Source organism: Scyliorhinus canicula, chromosome 1 (genome assembly GCF_902713615.1).
Source record: "Scyliorhinus canicula chromosome 1, sScyCan1.1, whole genome shotgun sequence".
NCBI lineage: Eukaryota > Metazoa > Chordata > Chondrichthyes > Carcharhiniformes > Scyliorhinidae > Scyliorhinus > Scyliorhinus canicula.
Window position 1 is genome coordinate 312,428,467 of NC_052146.1, and position 20,129 is coordinate 312,448,595.

Sequence of the window (20,129 nt, forward strand, 5' to 3'; positions counted from 1 at the left end):
TCCATTGGCTCCCCGTTATCTACTGCACTGGTAATGTCCTCAAAAAATTCCACTAAATTAGTTAGGCACGACCTGCCCTTAATGAACCCATGCTGCGTCTGCCCAATGGGACAATTTCTATCCAGATGCCTCGCTATTTCTTCCTTGATGATAGATTCCAGCATCTTCCCTACTACCGAAGTTAAGCTCACTGGCCTATAATTTCCTGCTCTCTGCCTACCTCCTTTTTTAAACAGTGGTGTCACGTTTGCTAATTTCCAATCCACCGGGACCACCCCAGAGTCTAGTGAATTTTGGTAAATCATCATTAGTGCATCTGCAATTTCCCTAGCCATCTCTTTTAGCACTCTGGGATGCATTCCATCAGGGCCAGGAGACTTGACTACCTTTAGCCCCATTAGCTTGCCCATCACTACCTCCTTAGTGATAACAATCCTCTCAAGGTCCTCACCTGTCATAGCCTCATTTCTATCAGTCGCTGGCATGTTATTTGTGTCTTCAACTGTGAAGACCGACCCAAAAAACCTGTTCAGTTCCTCAGCCATTTCCTCATCTCCCATTATTAAAACTCCCTTCTCATCCTCTAAAGGACCAATATTTACCTTAGCCACTCTTTTTTGTTTTATAAATTTGTAAAAACTTTTACTGTCTGTTTTTATATTCTGAGCAAGTTTACTCTCATACTCTATCTTACTCTTCTTTATAGCTTTTTTAGTAGCTTTCTGTTGCCCCCCCTAAAGATTTCCCAGTCTTCTAGTCTCCCACCAATCTTTGCCACTTTATATGCTTTTTCCTTCAATTTGGGGCCTCACGGTAGCATGGTGGTTAGCATCAATGCTTCACAGCTCCACGGTCCCAGGTTCGATTCCCGGCTGGGTCACTGTCTGTGTGGAGTCTGCACGTCCTCCCTGTGTGTGCGTGGGTTTCCTCCGGGTGCTCCGGTTTCCTCCCACAGTCCAAAGATGTGCGGGTTAGGTGGATTGGCCATGCTAAATTGCCCGTAGTGTAAGGTTAATGGGGGGATTGTTGGGTTACGGGTATACAGGTTACGTGGGTTTAAGTAGGGTGATCATTGCTCGGCACAACATCGAGGGCCGAAGGGCCTGTTCTGTGCTGTACTGTTCTATGTTCTATGATACTCTCCCTTATTTCCTTAGATATCCACGGTCGATTTTCCCTCTTTCTACCGTCCTTCCTTTTTGTTGGTATAAACCTTTGCTGAGCACTGTGAAAAATCGCTTGGAAGGTTCTCCACTGTTCCTCAATTGTTCCACCATAAAGCCTTTGCTCCCAGTCTACCTTAGCTAGTTCTTCTCTCATCCCATTGTAATCTCCTTTGTTTAAACACAAAACACTAGTATTTGATTTTACTTTCTCACCCTCCATCTGTATTTTAAATTCCACCATATTGTGATCGCTCCTTCTGAGAGGATCCCTAACTATGAGATCATGAATCAATCCTGTCTCATTACACAGGACTAGATCTAGGACCGCTTGTTGCCTCGTAGGTTCCATTACATACTGTTCTAGGAAACTATCGCGGATACATTCTATAAACTCCTCCTCAAGGTTTCCTTGACCGACCTGGTTAAACCAATCGACATGTAGATTAAAATCCCCCATGATAACTGCTGTACCATTTCTACATGCATCAGTTATTTCTTTGTTTATTGCCTGCCCCACCATAATGTTACTATTTGGTGGCCGATAGACTACTCCTATCAGTGACTTTTTCGCCTTACTATTCCTAATTTCCACCCAAATGGATTGAACCTTATCCTCCATAGCACCGATGTCATCCCTTACTATTGCCCGGATGTCATCCTTAAATAACAGAGCAACACCACCTCCCTTAACATCCACTCTGTCCTTCCGAATAGTTTGATACCCTCTGATATTTAACTCCCAGTCGTGACCATCCTTTAACCATGTTTCAGTAATGGCCACTAAATCATAGTCATTCACGATGATTTGCGGCATCAACTCATTTACTTTATTCCGAATACTACGAGCATTCAGGTAAAGTACACTTATGTTGGTTTTTTTTACCTCTGTTTTGAATCTTAACATCTCCAGTTTTATTCCTTTTAGTATTACTGGGCCTATTCACTGAGCTCCCCTCAGTCACTGTACCTTGTACTGTCGCCCTTTTTTGCTTTTTGACTATGGCTTCTCTGCCTTTCACTTTTCCCCTTACTTCCTTTTGCTTCTGTCCCTGTTTTACTACCTTCCAACTTCCTGCATCGGTTCCCATCCCCCTACCACATTAGTTTATCCCTCCCCAACAGCTCTAGCAAACAAATTCAAATTCCTAGGACATCGGTCCAGTCCTGCCCAGGTGCAGACCGTCCGCTTTGTACTGGTCCCACCTCCCCCAGAACCGGTCCCAATGCCCCAGGAATTTGAATCCCTCCCTCTTGCACCATCTCTTGAGCCACGCATTCATCCTATCTATCCTGACATTCCTACTCTGACTAGCTCGTGGCACTGGTAGCAATCCTGAGATTACAACCTTTGAGGTCCTACTTTTTAGTTTAACTCCTAACTCCCTGAATTCCGCTTCTAGGACCTAGTCCCGTTTTTTACCTATATCGTTGGTGCCTATGTGCACCACGACAGCTGGCTGTTCACCCTCCCCCCCCCCCCCCCCCCCCCCCCCCCCCCCAGAATGTCCTGCAGCCGCTCTGAGACATCCTTGACCCTTGCACCAGGGAGGCAACATACCATCCTGGAGTCTCGATTGCGTCCACAGAACCGCCTGTCTATTCCCCTTACGATCGAGTCCCTTATCATTGTAGCCCTGCCATTTTTCTTCCTGCCCTGCTGTGCAGCAAAGCCAGCCACGGTGCCATGAACCTGGCCTCTGCTGCCTTCCCCTGGTGAGCCATCTCCCTCAACAGTATCCAAAGCGGTATATCTGTTTTGCAGGGAGATGACCGCAGGGGACACCTGCACTGCCTTCCTACTCTTACTCTGACTTTTGGTCACCCATTTGCTATCTCCCTCAGTAACTTTCACCTGCGGTGTGACCAACTCGCTAAACGTGCTATCCACGACCTCCTCAGCATCGCGGATGCTCCAAAGTGAGTCCATCCGCAGCTCCAGAGCCGTCAAGCGGTCTAACAAGAGCTGCAACTGAACACACTTCTTTCACGTGAAAGAGCCAGGGACAGTGGACGTGTCCCTGAGCTCCCACATCGCACACGAGGAGCATGACACGGGTCTGGGATCTCCTGCCATGTCTTAAACCTTAGGTAAACTTATACAACTACAATTTCAAAATAAAACTAAATAAATTAGACAATGAAAAGAAAAACTACTTACCAGTCACTTACCAGGGTTAAAAAGCACCTCCGAAAAAGCACCTTCTCTCACTCTGCACCGAATTACCTCACTGCACCAAATTACCAAGTTGCAATTCCCACTCTGGATGTGCCTCACTCCGGCTGTGTCTCCTTGAAAAGCGCAACCCCCAGTAAGTGGGGGTTACTGGGTTACGGGAATAGGGTAGATAAGTGGGCTTCAGTAGGGTGCTCCTTGTAAGAGCTGGTGCAGACTCGATGGGCCGAATGGCCTCCTTCTGCACTGTAAATTCTATGATTCTATGAAAACAGAGATGAGGAGGAATTTCTTCAGCCAGAGGGTGGTGAATCTGTGGAACTCTTTGCCGCAGAAGGCTGTGGAGTCCAAATCACTGAGTGTCTTTAAGACAGAGATAGATAGGTTCTTGATTAATAAATGGATCAGGGGTTATGGGGAGAAGGCAGGAGAATGGGGATGAGAAAAATATCATCCATGATGAATGGCGGAGCAGACCCGATGGGCCGAGTGGCCTAATTCTGCTCCTATGTCTTATGGTCTTCTGGACCTTTAAACGTTCCATCAAATTGTCCGTCCCGCCCTCTGCAGGAACCATCGTGGGCGGCACGGAGAATTTACAATGTTTCAGGTCATGACTCTTCATTCAATCTGGGAAAAGTGAGAAATATAACAGCTTTTAAGGAGCCTTTTACTGACTCTGTGTCTCTGTCTACAGTCTCAGCATTCCCACCTGGTCATCCAACAATTGGTGGGCCACCTGGATGCTAACAGTAAGAGCGCTGCCAAAGTGCGCACTGGAATTGTGGAGGTGCTGTCGGAGTCTGCTGTCATCGCAGCTGGCGGATCTGTAGGTGGGTAGGAAGGACTTCATCTGGTTCTTCATTCCACATGTTGCCTTGTATAAATTGTAATGTATTAATAGTTGGACACGATGCAGTTATTGTGTTGGGATTTACTTGATTGTCTGTTGCAATCAGTTACACATGATAGATGTCATTCAATGCCCCCAAGAGAAGGTCATTGGGCCCTTCAAGCCTGCTCTGCAATTAAATAAGATCATCGCTGACCTGATTGTGGTCTGAACTCCATTTTCCTAACCTTTCCCCGTAACCCTTGTCTGCTTTGTCACAAATGTGTCTTATGTGAGAGCCACGAAGAATCTGCACGAGTTGTGGGATAGAAAGAAATAACATTTATTTACAATAACATATATATATATACACACACGCAACAACAGCAGCAACTTCCCTTGCTGCTCACTCCTCTCTAGCCGGTTCCAAACTGGCCAGCTCTATTTATGCAGGGAGTCTGCTAATGATTTCTCCGCCCCCCTCATTGGGGAAGCTCATACTCCCACAGGATTGTGGGATTGTCATTAATCCCCAGCCAATGGTAAGCAGGCAGGTTATAACATCCCTCTCCCCCCCCCCCCCAAAGTCCAAGGAATCCACCGAAGACCCTGGCGAAGGAGGGCGTCGGACTCGTTTTGCCATAGGCCGGACATCATTTGCACGAGGCGCTGGATCGGCCGCGTGTAATGAGACGGAGAATGGCGCTTCCGTGATGAACGACGTAACGGTTGTACATCCACTGCCCATGGGCCCAAGTCTCGTGTCCATTCCTCCTCTGAGGCGTCCTGTGCCTCCATCTCGGAGTCGGAGTCCACTGCCTCAGTTATCTCGGCGTCTCTATCTCCCCGCGGTTCTGTAACGACCTGCGCAGGCTTTGAGTGAAGCACCAGAGGAAGATTGTGAGGAATATTCTCCACTGTGTCTGGTCTCTGCGGCTGTAGGAATGAGCTCCGGGTGCCGGGAATCTTTGGAAGAAATGGTCTTCTGGACCGAATGTGGTCTACATGTTTGCGCTGGAGACAACCCTGGGCTTGCACCTGGTAAGGGATAGGGCCCGTTTGGCGAAAGATTACGCCAGGGACCCACTGGGCACCACCAGCAAAATTCCGACCGAACACTGGGTCACCGGGCGTAAACTGCCGAATAGGCTGATGGCGAGAAAAACCATGTCCCTGCTGTTCTTGTGTGCGGCGTACTTTTGCGCTAATGTCCAGGAAAACCATGCTAAGGCGGGTGCGAAGTCTCCGGCCCATTAGGAGTTCCGCGGGAGCTACCCCAGAGCATGGGGGGTGGTCCTATATGAAAACAAAAAACGAGCCAGTCTCGTGTCCATCGACCCGGAAACTGCTTCTTTCGGCCTCGTTTGAATGGCTGCACTGCGCGCTCCGCCAATCCATTGGAAGCCGGGTGGTAAGGGGCAGTGCGGATATGGCGTATGCCGTTCATCTTCATGAACCTCGCAAACTCCTCACTTGTGAACGGAGTGCCATTGTCCTTGACCAGCACCTCGGGGAGGCCATGCGTACTGAAAGACAAACGCATCTTCTCGATTGTTGCGCAGCACGTTGTGCCTCCCATCTTATGCACCTCCAACCATTTAGACTGGACATCGATTAATAGCACGAACATGGATCCTTGAAAAGGGCCGGCGAAATCCGCATGCAAGCACGCCCAAGGCCGCCCTGGCCATTCCCAGTGATGTAGGGGCGCGGCCGGCGGAAGCTTCTGATGCTCCTGGCAAATGGAGCAGTTTTGGGCCACCTTCTCAATGTCGGTGTCAAGGCCTGGCCACCAGACATAACTCCAGGCCAACATTTTCATTTTGGTCACACCTGGATGCCCATTGTGCCAGTCTCTCAGTATCAGCTCCTGTCCTTTTTCCGGGACAATCACACGCGTCCCCCACAAAAGGATGCCGTCTTCCACGCTGAATTCGGACAGCTTGGATGAAAATGCCCGAAAGTCGCCTGGGAGCTGTCTATGCTGCCCACCATACAGGACTATGTGCCGAACCTTTGACAGGACTGGCTCCGTCTGGGTCCACCCACGGATCTGTGATGCCGTGACAGGCAAGGTGTCCATAAAATTTAGGGTTGCAACCACCTCACCAGTCATGGGGGTCGACATGGGGCCGGTCGACAAAGGCAATCGGCTCAGTGTGTCGGCATTCCCTATCTGGGTTCCTGGTTTGTGCTCCAGAGAATACTTGTAGGCAGCGAGCAACAAAGGCCAGCGCTGGATCCGTGCGGAAGCAATGGGCGGTATTGGCTTATCCTCTCTGAAAAGTCCCAGCAGAGGCTTATGATCAGTCACCATAGTGAAGTGGCGGCCATACACGTACTGGTGGAAGCGTTTCACCGCAAAGACCACTGCCAGGCCCTCCTTCTCGATCTGCGCGTACTTCTTATCCGCTGCAGTCAATGTGCGGGAGGCGAAAGCTATCGGCCGCTTGGCCCCGTTCTCCATCTTGTGGGACAGGACGGCCCCAATACCATATGGGGATGCATCACATGTGGCGAGCAAAGGCTTTCCAGGATCATAGTGGGTTAGTAACCCAGACAACGACAATTGTTGTTTTACCCGTCGGAAAGCGGTTTCTTGCGGCTGATCCCAAACCCAGGTGTGATTCTTCTTTAGCAGAAGGTGCAACGGGGCCACGTAGTTACCAGATTGGGGAGGAACTTTCCGTAATAATTTACGAGGCCGAGAAAAGAACGAAGATGCGAAGTGTCAGTCGGGGCGGGGGCCTGTCGAATTGCGCGCACCTTCTCTGCGACGGGGAGCAAACCTTCGCGGTCCACCCGATAACCCAGGTAGACTACTTCCTTCGCCTGAAAGACGCACTTTGTACGTTGTAAACGGATTCCAGCCTCTGAAAAGCGTCTAAGGACAGCCTCCAAATTTTCCAAATGTTCCTGCTCCGCGTTCCTGTGATCAAAACGTCATCTAACTACAGTAAGAAGTATTACAACACCAGGTTAAGTAGACAGCGACACGCGGTAAACCTCTCAAGGTGCCCTCCATGACGCGTTTAACTGTTTCGGGTTTAACTGTCACTTGCCAACAGCCTCTCCACAAACCAATTTCAACTTAGGCTGACCGCACTGCACGTATGCAAATTTCCCCAGAACAGCTGATCAGTAGCTCTGCTCTGCTGCCCTCTGCTGGATGATTGCCTTCACTCAAACTCCTCGGGTCTCCTTCGCAGATTCACCTTCAACTTAGGCTGACCGCACTGCACGTATGCAAATTTTCCCAGAACAGCTGATCAGTAGCTCTGCTCTGCTGCCCTCTCCTGGATAATTGTTGGGTGTTATGTGCGTTTCTGAATTTTTCTGCTGCACAGTTTGCTGTAGTGTCCAATTCCGTTACACTGGAAGCCCAGCACTGAACCCACAGTAAATTGATCTTGCCTGTGGGGGCGCTTTTCTCCCCAGCGCTGGCATGGTCCCTCTGCTGGCCAGGTCTGCTATTGCTTTCCAGGCCTTGCTTGTCCCTATGTCTTTGTTGTTTAGCTATCTGGAATGTAGGATAGCCTTTACCACGGTTTATTCTCACCCCTTCAAATGGTACATGTGTTGTTCCTCGTGTCTTAATAAAGCTCGTAGTCTCAAAGGTGGAGAAGATGCTTTATTGTGAATTTGTTCTGTCTTCAGAGCTTAAGTCACGGCTACCTCAAATGCTGCCTGCCTGTGTCTGTGTCCTGCTACGAGTTCTGCCTTCCGTGAAGTGTGTCGTCACTTCCTGTCCCTGTGTATATATAGCGCTCCCGTGCTCCCTCTAGTGCTTGCTCAGTTGTATTGCATCTAGTCAGATCTACAATCACCACATCCCCCCTTTTTTCTTTACATATTTTCTGTACATCGTTAAAGAAAATTGTACAAAACAGTTATGATATGTGTATCTATACAAGTGATGGTGCTATTGCATATTTTACAAAGCTAATTTATATTTATGAGTCCACTCTTAATAAAAACATTTATGAGTCCATACTTGATGAATTTGTTCACTGAGTTTTTTCTTTTGTTGTTGTTGACGTGGTGAATGTTGTCGGTGTTCCTGTTATTTTAAGTAACCAATGCATCATACCGAGGTGTTTGTAGTCTTGTCATTGTTTTGCAGTGTGCTGTGGCATTGTCCTTCATGTGCAGAGTTGTACCATTTTGTACAAGTTGTTTCATTGCTGTTGTTTCTGTCGTTCCTGTCTTTGTTGTTTGCGTTGCCGTTCTTGTTGCTGTTTTTGTCGTTTCTGTCTTTGTTGTTATCGCTATCTTTGTTGTGCTTCTTGATGGTTTTGTTGTTCTTCTTGTCGTTTTTGTCGTTGTGCTTGTAGTTTTTGTTGGTGCTGTTGTTCTTGTTTCTGCAGTGCTTCTTGTGATTTTTGTTCTTGCATGGTGTTCGCCAGGGAGTGTTTGCTTGCTTCCCTTTTGGAGTCTTTCATCACTCTCACTGTGGAGCCTGTCATTGCTCTCTCTGTGGAGTCTTTCTGTGCTCTCTGTGTGGCATTGTCTTCGTCTTGGGTATTGCTGTCATCCAATGTATCGACGATCTGCCATGGCACCATGGTGTTGGATTCATCTACCACGAGTAGATTCGTGTTGAGCTTTGCGACCGTGTCGCTGATGCTGTGATTAGCATATCCGAATAACTCAGCCATGTCTGAGTAGTATTCTTCGAAAAACAAATCATCTTTTGTTGTTTCGGAATTCTTTTTGTTCTCTTCACTTTGGGTGGTGCAGACTGCTTTTGCCAGGGTATTGTGAGAGTTGTTTTCAACTGCTGGTTTAAGTTCAGGCGTTTTTTTGTCTTCTGAGGCAAGAAAGTTTGGTTTTACCGCTTTAAATATCTTGTTTTCAATTATCGGGCATTTCCCTTTTAAGTCGCCTGGATGCTTAGACGTCATGACGCTCGTGACGTCATGCGGAGGAATCAATTGTGCATGCGCAAATCGGCCTTCCTTTACTGTGCGGTTTTGTGTCCACTGCGCATGCGCGGCTTGCGCATGCGCATAACGATCCGCGACCAAAAAGTTTTGAGACTGCACATGCGCGGCTTGCGCATGCACATAACGATCAGTAACACAAACTTTTTTAAACTGCGCATGCGAACGATAAACGGGTGATTGTAACTGCGCATGCGCGGCTTCCGTTTCCTGCGATGAGCATTGCTATTTTAATTTCGTCTGAAGCTGCTGCTACATCATTACCTATGATATAAAAATCGAACATTTGTTTAAATAGTTTCCAGAATTTCTTACATTGCTGTTGTTCCTCGTGCCTTAATAAAGCTCGTAGCCTCAAAGGTGGAGAAGATGCTTTATTGTGAATTTGTTCTCTCTTCAGAGCTTAACTTACAGCTACCTCAAATGCTGCCTGCCTGTGTGTCTGTGTCCTGCTACGTGTTCTGCCTTCCGTGAAGTGTGTCCTCACTTCCTGTCCCTGTGTATATATAGCTCTCCCGTGCTCCCTCTAGTGCTTGCTCAGTTGTATTGCATCTAGTCAGATCTACAATCACCACAGTACAGGTGGGATAATTTTGACTGTATTTTGAGACATGTGTGTTTCTGAGGTACTGAGTCACTGTTTAATGGGTTTAGGGGTATAGATGGAGCCATTTTCACTTTATTGTGAAAAAGCTTTTCTTTTTGCATCCTGACTGGCTGATTGTTTAAAGCTTTTAAAGGCTGCAGGTGGGTAGACCAACCAAACCAGCCCCAACTCGCACAAGAACATCGCCGCATCAACCCGCTCTTTCAAAAGGTTTGAAAACATTTGCTTTGCGGTGAGGAACACTGGACAAGCATGCATTTCACTCGACAAACCAAAGATTTGGCGAGTCTTACACAGAAACCTTGAAATTGTCAGCAAACAAATGTGCATTTGGCACCCTTACTGATGAGCTATTCAGGAAACATAGAAAATAGAAGCAGGAGGAGGCCATTCGGCCCTTCGAGCCTGCTCCCCCATTCATTATGATTATGGCTGATCATCAAGTTCAATACCCTGATCCCATCTTCCCCCCATATCCCCCGATCCCTTTAGCCCCAAGAGCAAAATCTAATTCCTTCTTGAAATTACACAACATTTTGGCCTCAACTACTTTCTGTGGGAGTGAATTCCACAGATTCACCCCTCTCTCTGGGTGGAGAAATTTCTCCTCACCTCAGTCCTCAAAGGTTTACCCCTTATCCTCAAACTATGACCCCTAGTTCTGGACTCCCCCACCATCGGGAACATTCTTTCTGAATCTACCCTGTCTAATCCTGTTAGAATTCTGTAAGTTTCTATGAGATTCCCTCTCACTCTTCTAAACTCCAATGAATATAATACTAACAGACTTAGGGCGCGATTCTCCGCAAATGCGGAGAGTCGTAAAGGCTGCCGTGAAACTGGCCGTGTTTCACGGCAGCCTCCGCGCCCCCTCCCAGGATTCTCCCCCCGGGAGGGGCTAGCAGCCGGGCCCCGTGAAGCACGGCATCGCGGGCTTAGCGACCGTCGCTAAGTCCACGCGCCAAGCGTCACACCGGCTGACGCGCACAGTGACATCAGCCGCGCATGCGCGGGTTGGACGGCTCCAACCCGCGCATGCGCGGATGACGTCATCACGCAGATGCGTCAAACCCGCGCATGCGCGGGCCGTCATGCCCCTCAGCCGCCCAGCGGACTGATCCTGCGGGGCGGCGGAAGAACAAATAGTGCGCGGGTATCGGACCCGTTGCCCGCGATCGGTGCCCACCGATCACAGGCCCATGCCACCCTTGGCACAGCCGTGATGCGGCCGTGCCAATCGGTGCCATGGTTGTCCGGGACGGGCACTTTGCGGCAGTTTTCACGAACGGTGAGAGCAGGTGTGATCGCATTTGTGAAAACGGCCGTAAAGGCCTGGGAACTCGGCCCATCGGTCTGGGGAGAATCGCTGTTCGCCGTAAAAAACGGTGAGCAGCGATTTGTGTCGGGGGGCGGCCGGAGGGGGGGGGGGGGGAGAACAGCTGGAGGCCGTGAAAATTGTCGGGAAGGCCCTCCCGCTATTCTCCGACCCGTCGTGGGCAGGGGAGAATCGAGCCCTTAGTCTCTCCTCATAGGACAGTCCCACCATCCCAGGAATCAGCCTGGTAAACCTTCGCTGCCCTCCCTCCATAGCAAGAACATCCTTCCTCAGATAAGGACACCAAAACTACACATAATACTCCACGTGTGGTCCTGGAGTGAGTGAGAGGAGTTAGGCCAGGTGGGAGGGAGGAAGGGAGTGGTCGGCCCAGGAAAGGAGGGGAGGGTTGGATGGGGTCGTACGTGAGGGGGAATCAGACCATGCCAAGGTGTCATCCTAAGTTTAAGCTAAATTTTAGTATTCGTAGCACGGTGGTTAGTACTGTTGCTTCACAGCTCCAGGGTCCCAGGTTCGATTCCCGGCTTGGATCACTCTCTGTGCGGAGTCTGCACGTCCTCCCCGTGTCTGCGTGGGTTTCCTCCGGGTGCTCCGGTTTCCTCCCACAGTCCCGAAAGACGTGCTGTTAGGTGAATTGGACATTCTGAATTCTCCCTCTGTGTACCTGAACAGGCGCCGGAATGTGGCGACTAGGGGATTGTCACAGTAACTTCATTGCAGTGTTAATGTAAGCCTACTTGTGACAATAAAGATTATTATTATTAAAGAGGCTCTTATTTGAAAGCAATACAATGAAGATACCATTCAGCTGCTGCACCCAGACCTTCAAGGCAGCTTCAAAGTGATCAAATCGATTAACACCAGTACCTTGCAAACAGCTGCCATTCTGTCCCCAGCCTGAACTGCAAAATGTCCCAGTCTCAGAAATTCAAACTGAACTGTCAAAGAAGGGTTAAAATAACATGCATCAATATTATTTATGACTGTAATAATCCACAGGAGACAGGAGTCCCGTCACCAAACCAATATTTATTGCCAATAACTATATACAAGAGCAGCTCCAACAGTGCTGCTAGCTGTCCAGTCAACTTAAGACTGGCTCACAAGCCTACACAGGTGATTATATGGGCCCCCTCAATGAGCTATCACTGAGGGAGCTCATACTCCAATTGGCCAACCAATAAAGCCAATTGGAGTTCATTACACCCCTCCCCCCCAAGGTCCGAGGAATTCCTGCCAGCTGGCATTCCTCTGAGCTTCTTCCTGCTCCTCATGTCTGGGTCTGTCACCTCTGTGTCGTCCGCTGGGTCGTTCTCTGAAGTGGGCGGGGTGTACCTTATAGGTGCCCGTCTTTTCCTTGACGACCTCCTTGGAAGTTGTTCTTCCTCCTCCTCGGGGAGAGGTGTCGCGGCGGCCTCATCGAACGTGTCCATCTCCGACTCTGATGACTGGATGACGGGGTCTGGAGAAATTGCTCGGGGCTGGGGTGTGGGTATCCTTTCCGTCTGGGCTATCCCAGCTTGAGGCGGTCCTGCTTCGCCTGCCTCCAGGTGTGGTTCCGCTGCCTTATTTGGTCTAGGTGTTTCTTCAGCACCTTACCTCCTATTGAAACTTCATAGGATTGATTCCCGCTTTTAGTGTCTGGACCGCTCTCTCTGCCAGGCCGTTGGACACTGGATGGTAAGGGGCCGTTTTGACGTGGCGGACTCCGTTTTCTTTTAGGAATTTTCCAAATTCCCCACTTGTGAATGCCGTTCCGTTGTCCGACACCAATACCTCCGGAAGTCCATGTGTTGCAAACGAGGCCCTGAGCTTTTCAATTGTCGATGCTGTGCTTGCCGTGTTTACCCGGTGGACGTCCAACCATTTGGAGTGGGCGTCCACTATCACCAAAAACATTGAGCCCATGAAAGAGCCGGCATGGTCAATATGCAGGCGGGTCCACGGTCTGCCTGGCCATTCCCACGGGTGCAATGGCGCAGCTGGTGGCACTCTTTGCCCCTGTTAGCACTCCTGGCACCGACGTACCAAGGCTGCTATGTCTATGTCCAAACCTGGCCACCAAACAAGCTTTGAGCTAGCACCTTCATTTTAGACACCCCTGGGTGTCCGTGATGTAACTCGGTTAAGATTGCCCGACGGCCCTGAGCTGGGACTATTACCCGTGCTCCCCATAATAGGATACCGTCTTCAACGGTTATTTGGTCCTTCTGCTCCAGTATGGGTGCATCTGGGGCTCCCCTGGTCTTTCCAGTTCCCCTGTTAGCAGTAAATGCTTCATCTTGGCTAAAACTGGGTCTTTTTGCATCCACAACCGAATACGTTGTGCGTCTACTGGTAGGGTGTCCAAAAAATTTAGAGTCATTACTGTCAAGGACAGTGGTGGGAAGTTGTGTGTGGAGGCTGAGGAGATAAGCGAGATACTAAATGAATACTTTTCGTCAGTATTCACTCAAGAAAAAGATAATATTGTGGAGGAGAATGCTGAGACCCAGGCTATTAGAATAGATGGCATTGAGGTGCGTAGGGAAGAAGTGTTGGCAATTCTGGACAAGGTGAAAATAGATAAGTCCCCGGGGCCAGATGGGATTTATCCTAGGATTCTCTGGGAAGCCAGGGAAGAGATTGCTGAGCCTTTGGCTTTGATTTTTAGGTCATCATTGGCTACAGGAATAGTGCCAGAGGACTGGAGGATAGCAAATGTGGTCCCTTTGTTCAAGAAGGGGAGTAGAGATAACCCCGGTAACTATAGGCCGGTGAGCCTAACGTCTGTGGTGGGTAAAGTCTTGGAGAGGATTATAAAAGATACAATTTATAATCATCTAGATAGGAATAATATGATTAGGGACAGTCAGCATGGTTTTGTGAAGGGTAGGTCATGCCTCACAAACCTTATCGAGTTCTTTGAGAAGGTGACTGAACAGGTAGACGAGGGTAGAGCAGTTGATGTGGTGTATATGGATTTCAGTAAAGCGTTTGATAAGGTTCCCCACGGTCGTCTATTGCAGAAAATACGGAGGCTGGGGATTGAGGGTGATTTAGAGATGTGGATCAGAAATTGGCTAGTTGAAAGAAGACAGAGAGTGGTAGTTGATGGGAAATGTTCAGAATGGAGTTCAGTTACGAGTGGCGTACCACAAGGATCTGTTCTGGGGCCGTTGCTGTTTGTCATTTTTATAAATGACCTAGAGGAGGGCGCAGAAGGATGGGTGAGTAAATTTGCAGACGACACTAAAGTCGGTGGAGTTGTAGACAGTGCGGAAGGATGTTGCAGGTTACAGAGGGACATAGATAAGCTGCAGAGCTGGGCTGAGAGGTGGCAAATGGAGTTTAATGTGGAGAAGTGTGAGGTGATTCACTTTGGAAAGAATAACAGAAATGCGGAATATTTGGCTAATGGTAAAATTCTTGGTAGTGTGGATGAGCAGAGGGATCTCGGTGTCCATGTACATAGATCCCTGAAAGTTGCCACCCAGGTTGATAGGGTTGTGAAGAAGGCCTATGGTGTGTTGGCCTTTATTGGTAGAGGGATTGAGTTCCGGAGCCATGAGGTCATGTTGCAGTTGTACAAAACTCTAGTACGGCCGCATTTGGAGTATTGCGTACAGTTCTGGTCGCCTCATTATAGGAAGGACGTGGAAGCTTTGGAACGGGTGCAGAGGAGATTTACCAGGATGTTGCCTGGTATGGAGGGAAAATCTTATGAGGAAAGGCTGATGGACTTGAGGTTGTTTTCGTTAGAGAGAAGAAGGTTAAGAGGTGACTTAATAGAGGCATACAAAATGATCAGAGGGTTAGATAGGGTGGACAGCGAGAGCCTTCTCCCGCGGATGGAGGTGGCTAGCACGAGGGGACATAGCCTTAAATTGAGGGGTAATAGATATAGGACAGAGGTCAGAGGTGGGTTTTTTACGCAAAGAGTGGTGAGGCCGTGGAATGCCCTACCTGCAACAGTAGTGAACTCGCCAACATTGAGGGCATTTAAAAGTTTATTGGATAAGCATATGGATGATAAGGGCATAGTGTAGGTTAGATGGCCTTTAGATTTTTTCCATGTCGGTGCAACATCGAGGGCCGAAGGGCCTGTACTGCGCTGTATCGTTCTATGTTCTATGTTCCTCTACTTTTGGTATTTGCGGCGGAGTGTCCGGGAGGGGAAGTCTGCTCAAAGCATCTGCATGTGCTACTCGCATTCCCGGTCTGTGCTCCAGAACGTATCTATACGCCGCCAGTAGCAACGCCCAGCGTTGGATTCTCGCTGATTCAATCGGGGGTATTGACTTGTCTCCTTTTAATAACCCTAATAATGGCTTTTGGTCCGGCACTATGCTGAATTTCTGCCCGTACAGATACTGGTGAATTTTTTTTACTGCAATTATCACCGCCAGTCCTTCCTTCTCGATTTGGGGGTACTTCCTCTCAGCCATCGCCAAGGTCCTCGAAGCATAGGCTATTGGCCGTTCTTCCCCATTCCTTCCTCTATGGGCTAAGACGGCTCCTACCCCGTAGGGGGATGCATCACAAGTGACCACCAACTCCTTCCTTGGGTCATAATGCTCTAGGACATTTCCGGATGACAGCTGTTCCTTAATGCCCCTAAATGCTCGGTTTTGGCGGGCGGACCATTTCCATTCTTGCCCCTTTTTTAGTAGCTGGTGGAGGGGTTCTAGGATGGACGCCCTATTTTCAATAAATTTTCCATAATAGGTTACCAACCCTAGAAATGATCGTAACTCCTGGACCGTGGTGGGAGCTGGGGCTTCTTTTATTGCCCTTACTCTGTCTTCTAATGGGTGTAAGCCTGACTCGTCTACTTTATATCCCAGGTACGTCACTTGTGGGGCCAGAAAAACACATTTTTCTCTTTTAAGCCGTACGCCTGCCTTTGCGAAACGCCTGAGCACTTCCTCCAGGTTCCTTAAGTGTTCCCTGTTCGTCCTAGCCGTGATTAAGACATCGTCCAAATAAATCGCCATCTGCGGTAGTCCCTGCAGAATATTTTCCATTGTACGCTGGAATATAGCGCAGGCTGATGACACTCCGAAAGGTAGCTTAGTATAACGAAAAAGGCCCTTCAGGGTGTTGATCGTAGCGAACCTCTGGGAGTCCTTGTCCAGTTTTAACTGCAGGTAGGCATGGCTCATGTCCAGTTTCGTGAAGAAAAGCCCACCTGCCAACTTGGCATACAGGTCATCTATTTTCGGGATCGGGTATTTGTCCAGCAGTGCGTATTTGTTTACTGTCTGTTTGAAACCTCCACAGAGACGTATCGAGCCGTCTGGCTTCAAAATTGGTACCACCGGCGCTGCCCATTCCGAGAACTGTACTGGTCTGATAATGCTGTCGCGCCGTAACCTTTCCATTTCGACCTCTGCTTTCTTCCTTAACGCAAAAGGTACCGGCCTGGCCGTACAAAATTTCGGAAGGGCTTCTGGGTCCACATGCAAAGTGGCTTTGGCGCCTATGATTTCCCCCAAACTTTCTTGGAAGACCTCCGGGTATTTTTGGAGTACTCCACTCAACTGCCCGCTTCCACTCTGGAAAATCTTCATCCAATCTAATTTTAGGTCTTTCAGCCAGTTCCGTCCAATTAAGCTTGGTCCGGAGCTCTCTACTATCATCAACGGTAATCTGAGCAATTGTTTCTCATATTCCACGGGTACATGAGTTGTGCCTAGAACTTCCAGGGGTTTCCCCGTGTAGGTTTTAAGTTTCGTCGATGTTTTTGTTAGGGTTAGTGGCTGGAGTTCATCTTTGATTTTTTTAAATGCTGCCACTCCCATTACTGATACGGCCGCCCCCGTCTCTATTTCCATTATTGTTGGCCGCCCGTTCACCCGTGGGGTAATCTTAATAGGTTCTGCTTTCTTCATCGCAATATTATATAATTGTTCCCTTTCGGAGGAGGATGGGGCGTCTAGGTTGTGTACTTCCCTGCGGCCCCACCTGCTATTCCTCTTTTCCCACCTCCTTCTAGGGTTTCTTTCGCTGTTACCCCACTCTGTCTGGTGCCAGAAACGGTCCTTCTCTGTTGGGGAGCCTCAGCCGGTACTTCCCTCTGTCTCCAGTTAGTCCTGGCAGACTTGGGGGCAGTTCTGGGGTTTTCCTTTGGCCCTCTATTCCTCAGGTTTTTCCTGAGAGCGGCTATCTGGTAGCTGGACCCGTTATGGTAGTCCCTCTCACAGGTATCTACCTCCATTGGCGTGCCCTGTAGTTCCTGCGCCCCACTTGCTGCCTTTTCTAGGGACAGTGCGAGCTGTAACGCCTGCCTGCAGTCTAGCTCCGTTTCCGCCAACAGGCGCTTCTGTATTGTGAGGTCGTTTATGCCACACACTAACCGGTCCCGAAGCATTTCATTTAGCGTCGGGCCAAACTCACATTTTTCCGCTAGCCTTCTCAGGCGGGTCAAGAAATTTGTGACTGACTCTCTGTCTTCCCGCTTCGCTGTGTAGAATCTGTACCTACGCAAACTGAGGGGTGGTTTTGGGTTGTAGTGCTCTTTCACCAATTCCGTTAATTCTTGGAAAGGTTTTGAGTCCGGCGCATCGGGATAAGTTAGACTATGTATAATGGCGAAAGCTGAGGGTCTGGACGGCGAACGCAGGATAAGCCGTCTCCTTTCGTCCGTAGTTATATCATTGGCCTGGAAGAAGTAACACATTCTCTCCACATACTGGGACCAGTCCTCAATAGTCGGGTCGAATGCATCTAACCTCCCAAAAAATGGCATTTTTGAAATAGCAAGGCTTACCCTCCGAGTGTGACAGCTGGTCTCCGCAAAGTTCTTTGTTTATCTCGTCGCCACTGTAATAATCCACAGGAGGCAGGAGTCCCGTCACCACACCAATATTTATTGCCAATAACTAGATACAAGAGCAGCTCCAATCAGTGCTGCTAGCAGTCCAGTCAACTTAAGACTGGATCACAAAGCCTACACAGGTGCTTATATGGCCCCCCTCAATGAGCTATCATTGAGGGAGCTCATACTCAAATTGGCCAACCAATAATGCTAATTGGAGGTCATTACAATGACCAACATAGAAACCCTAAAAATGAGTCGTATTATCAAAATCTTACAGCTGTCCCTGAGATTATGGAACGTGCACTTTACTTTCTGACACAGGGCCAACAGTGTTGGAGGTGTTCAACACCCTGCTGCGCCATCTACGCCTCAGCATTGACTATGAACTGACTGGCAACGATTCAGCCCCCAACATCAGTAACCAGATCATTAAAGAGCACGAGGAGAGGGTTTTTCAGGAGGCTGTCATCAAGACGATCGGTAAGTGTACAACATCCACCTGCTTTAACCTGGCTCAGCGTCTTTTCAATCTCGGTATGTGGGCATCACTCACAAGGTCAACATCTTTTGCACATCCCTGTTGAAAACTTTAAATCGAGACACCTGGCACTGCTGAAGCAAAGCTGCTGCCCGGAATTTATAGTTTCCGAAGTGAACAGTCTCATATGTTTCTCAATTTATGGTGCTTTAGGTTTTATGTGAAATCGCTTCCATTCCTCCAGTTATATTGGCAGCATTTTGACTGACTGACCTGTCCTGCGCCCAACCATCTGCAGCTGCTTTGTTTCACTTTCCTTTGTTCAGAAGTGTTGATTGTCAATTTGCAATATCATTTATAACTGCTCCGACATTGAAGCAGTCCATGTCCACATTCAGAAATACCTGGACAACATCAGGCTAGGACTGATAAGTACTATTTGTGCCACAAAAGTGCTGGGCAATTATCATGTTCAGTAAATAAGAATTTCACTAACTTCCCTTGACATGCAAGACATTACCAGCATTGAATATCCCACCATCAACATGTAGGAGAGGTACCATGAACTAGAAACTGAATTGGACCAGCAATACAAATACTGTGGATACAAGTGCAGGTCAGAGGCTGGGAATTCTGTATATTATCCACTTGTTTGGATCAGCGCATCTCCAAAAATTCTCAGGACCCGCAACACTGTCCAGGACAAAGCATCTCATCCAGAATCTTCTCCTATCACTGACGCACAGTGGCAGCAGTGTGCGCCATGTACAAAATGCACTATAGCCTCCTTTGCCTGAACCTTCCAAACCCACGACCACTATCATCCAGAAGGACAAGGGCAGCAGATACCTGGGAACCCCACCACCTGGAGGTTCCCCTCCAAGTCACTGATCACCCTGACTTGGAAATATATCACCGTTCCTTCACTGTCGCTGGGGCAACATCCTGGAGCACCCTCCCTAACAGCACAGTGGGTGTACCTACACCACATGGACTGCAGAGGTTCAAGAAGGCAACTCACCACCACCTTCTGAAGAGTAGTTAGGGATGGGCAATGAAACTTGGTGTTGGCAATAACTGCCCTGAACAAATAAAAGCGAATAAGTAAATAGGCCCCAACACTTCCCACAATTTTTTCAAAACCAGAAACCATGCCAGTGACTTGGTTATTTATACTTCAAGATAGTATCATGTCATGGGCTAATTTCCCTCATTTACCAATATAAACCCTGATTTTTTATCAGGGGCCGGACTGGGATCAACATTCCCAATGGAGAAGCAGACCACTGCTGAGATCACTTTATTAGATGTTGAATATAAACCAACATTCTCCACGGAGAAGAAGAAACAGAGGCACCAAGTTAAAAATGACTGTGGTGAATGTGTAACCACTATAATTCACACTGTACATTACTGTGTCCCTGTTGTCTCCATCTGTGAGCCGTTGCGCGGCTCTGCACACAGGGGGAGATAAGGAGCATGTACAGGGCTCCGCCCTTGGCTCCGTCCCTATCAGGAAGTATAGGTGTTGCGGTCCTGTGAGTCCGCCCTCAGTTCAGCATAGTCGCAGGCAGGCTCAGTTGTAAGCCGATTAAAGCCACAGTTTACTTCAACTCGCGTCTCTGAGTGAATTGATGGTCGCATCAATGACCACCTTGCCAAATCAGCCAGATCAGCCCTGATCTTCTGAAGTCGCAATGGACAATCCACAGCTGGAACAAAGTTACACTGGGAACAACTCAGTGAGAGATTTCACAGTACCAATTCCCTATTCTCTCCTATCTGTACCATC

General features: G+C 48.6%; 1 protein-coding gene across 1 annotated transcript in view; it reads left to right on the plus strand.

Moving 5' to 3' along the window:
* Window positions 1–20,129, plus strand: part of efr3ba (EFR3 homolog Ba (S. cerevisiae)) — a 301,549-nt gene that overhangs the window by 109,024 nt on the left and 172,396 nt on the right. The window contains exons 11-12 of the mRNA XM_038797345.1: window positions 4,037–4,172; window positions 18,181–18,339. Coding sequence (XP_038653273.1) covers window positions 4,037–4,172; window positions 18,181–18,339 — 295 coding nt within the window. The remainder of the gene's footprint in view (window positions 1–4,036; window positions 4,173–18,180; window positions 18,340–20,129) is intronic.